This window comes from Berghia stephanieae, chromosome 3, assembly GCF_034508935.2.
Source record: "Berghia stephanieae isolate SIO BIC M18660-M18661 chromosome 3, UCSD_Bste_1.3, whole genome shotgun sequence".
NCBI classification, from domain to species: Eukaryota; Metazoa; Mollusca; class Gastropoda; order Nudibranchia; family Aeolidiidae; genus Berghia; species Berghia stephanieae.
The window spans coordinates 11,744,587-11,746,779 of NC_088362.1; the positions used below are offsets into that span (position 1 = coordinate 11,744,587).

Genomic DNA, 2,193 nt, shown 5'->3' on the forward strand with positions numbered 1-2,193 from the left:
GGCAGTTACTAAGTTACCATGCGTCATTACGAGGGAAGTGACATTACGACTGTTGAAGCGTATTCCGATATTGGGGGAAAACATTTAAAAAGTGGGTCAGGAATTCGTCACCTCTGACCGACCTTCCACTCTCGACCCGGTCAATGGAACATAGGGACAGCGTTGTAAAGAAATAGAGTAAAGATAATACTGAAGACAGTGGGGTTTTTTTTTTCAAGGGGCACCGTGGCTCAGCAGTACGTCTTTGCTTCGTACCTGAAAGGTACCGAGTTCTATCACCCGCCGCTGCGCTGTGTGGCCTTAAGCAAGTCACCTCGCCCTAGCTCAATATGCGGCGCTGCACTGCGGCTGGCGCCTGGGTTATTCCATTGCTTTCCTTGGAATAGACCCTAAAGTTATATTTCCCCATGGGGATGAATAAAGGGAATCTTTTTTTACTTCTATTCTACTTACTCTGACTGTCACTCACTGTTTGTTTGTTTGCACCACTTCGAGTCGTTGACCTTTGATAATGTGTCAAGGAAAACTAGGTCATGTCAATACGCTTCAACAGTCGTGACGTCACTTCCCCCATAATAACGCAGAGTAACTTAGTAACTGGTTCTAATCATCGGAAAAATGGCGGACGCCCTTATGAAATACTTCTCCGACGAGCTGAAAAGTGTATACAGAGGAGACAATCATAAATCTGATCATGTTTTGAATTTTATACATTTTAATCACATGACATATTATGAAAAAGTTCTAGCCAGCATGAGAATAAAAATTATACCGATTTTCTTTGTTTAGAACCAAGCTGCTCGTTGCTGGGCGACGTAACATCAGACTATTGAATCCTATTAAGAGAACGGTTTACATCAATTGTAAATATAGTTGGAAAAGGGGGGGGGGGGGGGGGGGGGCGGGGGAGGTTGGGAAGTGAGAGAAATTTTAAAAGCAACACATACCAATATATGGTTGCCAGGTAGGATCGTGTCTAAGAGATCAACAAGTTTTACAAAGGAATCACTCAATTTGACAGCACGCTGATCATGGCCCCAACTGGGCGGATTCTTAAAAGCTTCTTTTTAAGAACTCGAGAGAACAAAAGTTTGAAATTTGGTGATGGACGGACCTATGAAATCGCTTCTGGGCGGAGTTTAGTCATGAGTGACCGCAGGAAACGAAAATGCGACCGCAGACATCAAAGTGTAGACTTATATCATCAAAGGATTGCTACATGATTGACAGGCCATATAGGGAAGTCATTATCTACACCCCCAACAATAATCTGAACACTAGAGGGTTAAATTAGATTTTGCACTGTTCGTCTCCTTTTTTTGGGTGTATGCCTGATTTTGGCATCAACAGATTATTATTATTATTATTATTATTATTATTATTATTATTATTATTATTATTATTATTATTATTATTATTATTATTATTATTATTATTATTATTATTATTATTATTATTGTTGTTGTGTTATTATTATTTTTATTATTATTATTATTATTATTATTATTATTATTATTATTATTATTATTATTATTATTATTATTATTATTATTATTATTATTATTATTATTAATATTATGGTATGGCTATAATATTTTTAATGGCTATTCGAATCCATCTTTTAAGTATAATATATAATTATAATAAAAGAAAATATTAACCTTTTTTTTTTAAATGCATTGATCGTGCAAAATTTTGCTTATTTTTCTATATTCCAGATTAAAGCTATTGAGAACCGCAGCCAAAAGAGCTCGTCTGGAAGGGCTCAATAACGTCCCGTATAAACTATTGTTTACGCACATGGAAAAACTGTTTACACATTTTATGGTGGATATAGGAAAACCTTGATGACCGTTTGTAAGGGGCCGACTACCTGCCTGTCGGCCTCTTTCGTCAAAAGGGTGCTTGTTTGTTTGTTAGATTTGTTACTATTTTTTGGTTATGTTATTTTGGTTATGTATTAATGTGTATAGAAAATGGCATTGGATATTATATATATATATATATATACATATATATATATATATATATATATATATATATATATATATATATATATATATATATATATTGTTGAAACAAACTGGTGATAGGTGACCAATCGTCTCGAAACGGTATTATGTCGTGATGGACCTAATTCCAATCATTATGAACTCCACGCATACTGTATTTTTTACTCATCGGGCTCCATCC

The 2,193-nt window shown here is 35.2% G+C and overlaps 1 protein-coding gene across 4 annotated transcripts in view; it reads left to right on the forward strand.

Moving 5' to 3' along the window:
* Window positions 1–1,970, forward strand: part of LOC144967150 (beta-1,4-N-acetylgalactosaminyltransferase bre-4-like) — a 322,329-nt gene extending 320,359 nt beyond the window's left edge. For all 4 annotated transcript variants that reach the window (XM_078904026.1, XM_078904024.1, XM_078904025.1 and 1 more), the window contains one exon: window positions 1,719–1,970. In XM_078904026.1, the coding sequence (XP_078760152.1) occupies window positions 1,719–1,848 (130 nt within the window). In that variant the 3' untranslated portion in view covers window positions 1,849–1,970. The remainder of the gene's footprint in view (window positions 1–1,718) is intronic.
* Window positions 1,971–2,193: the final 223 nt, after the last annotated feature.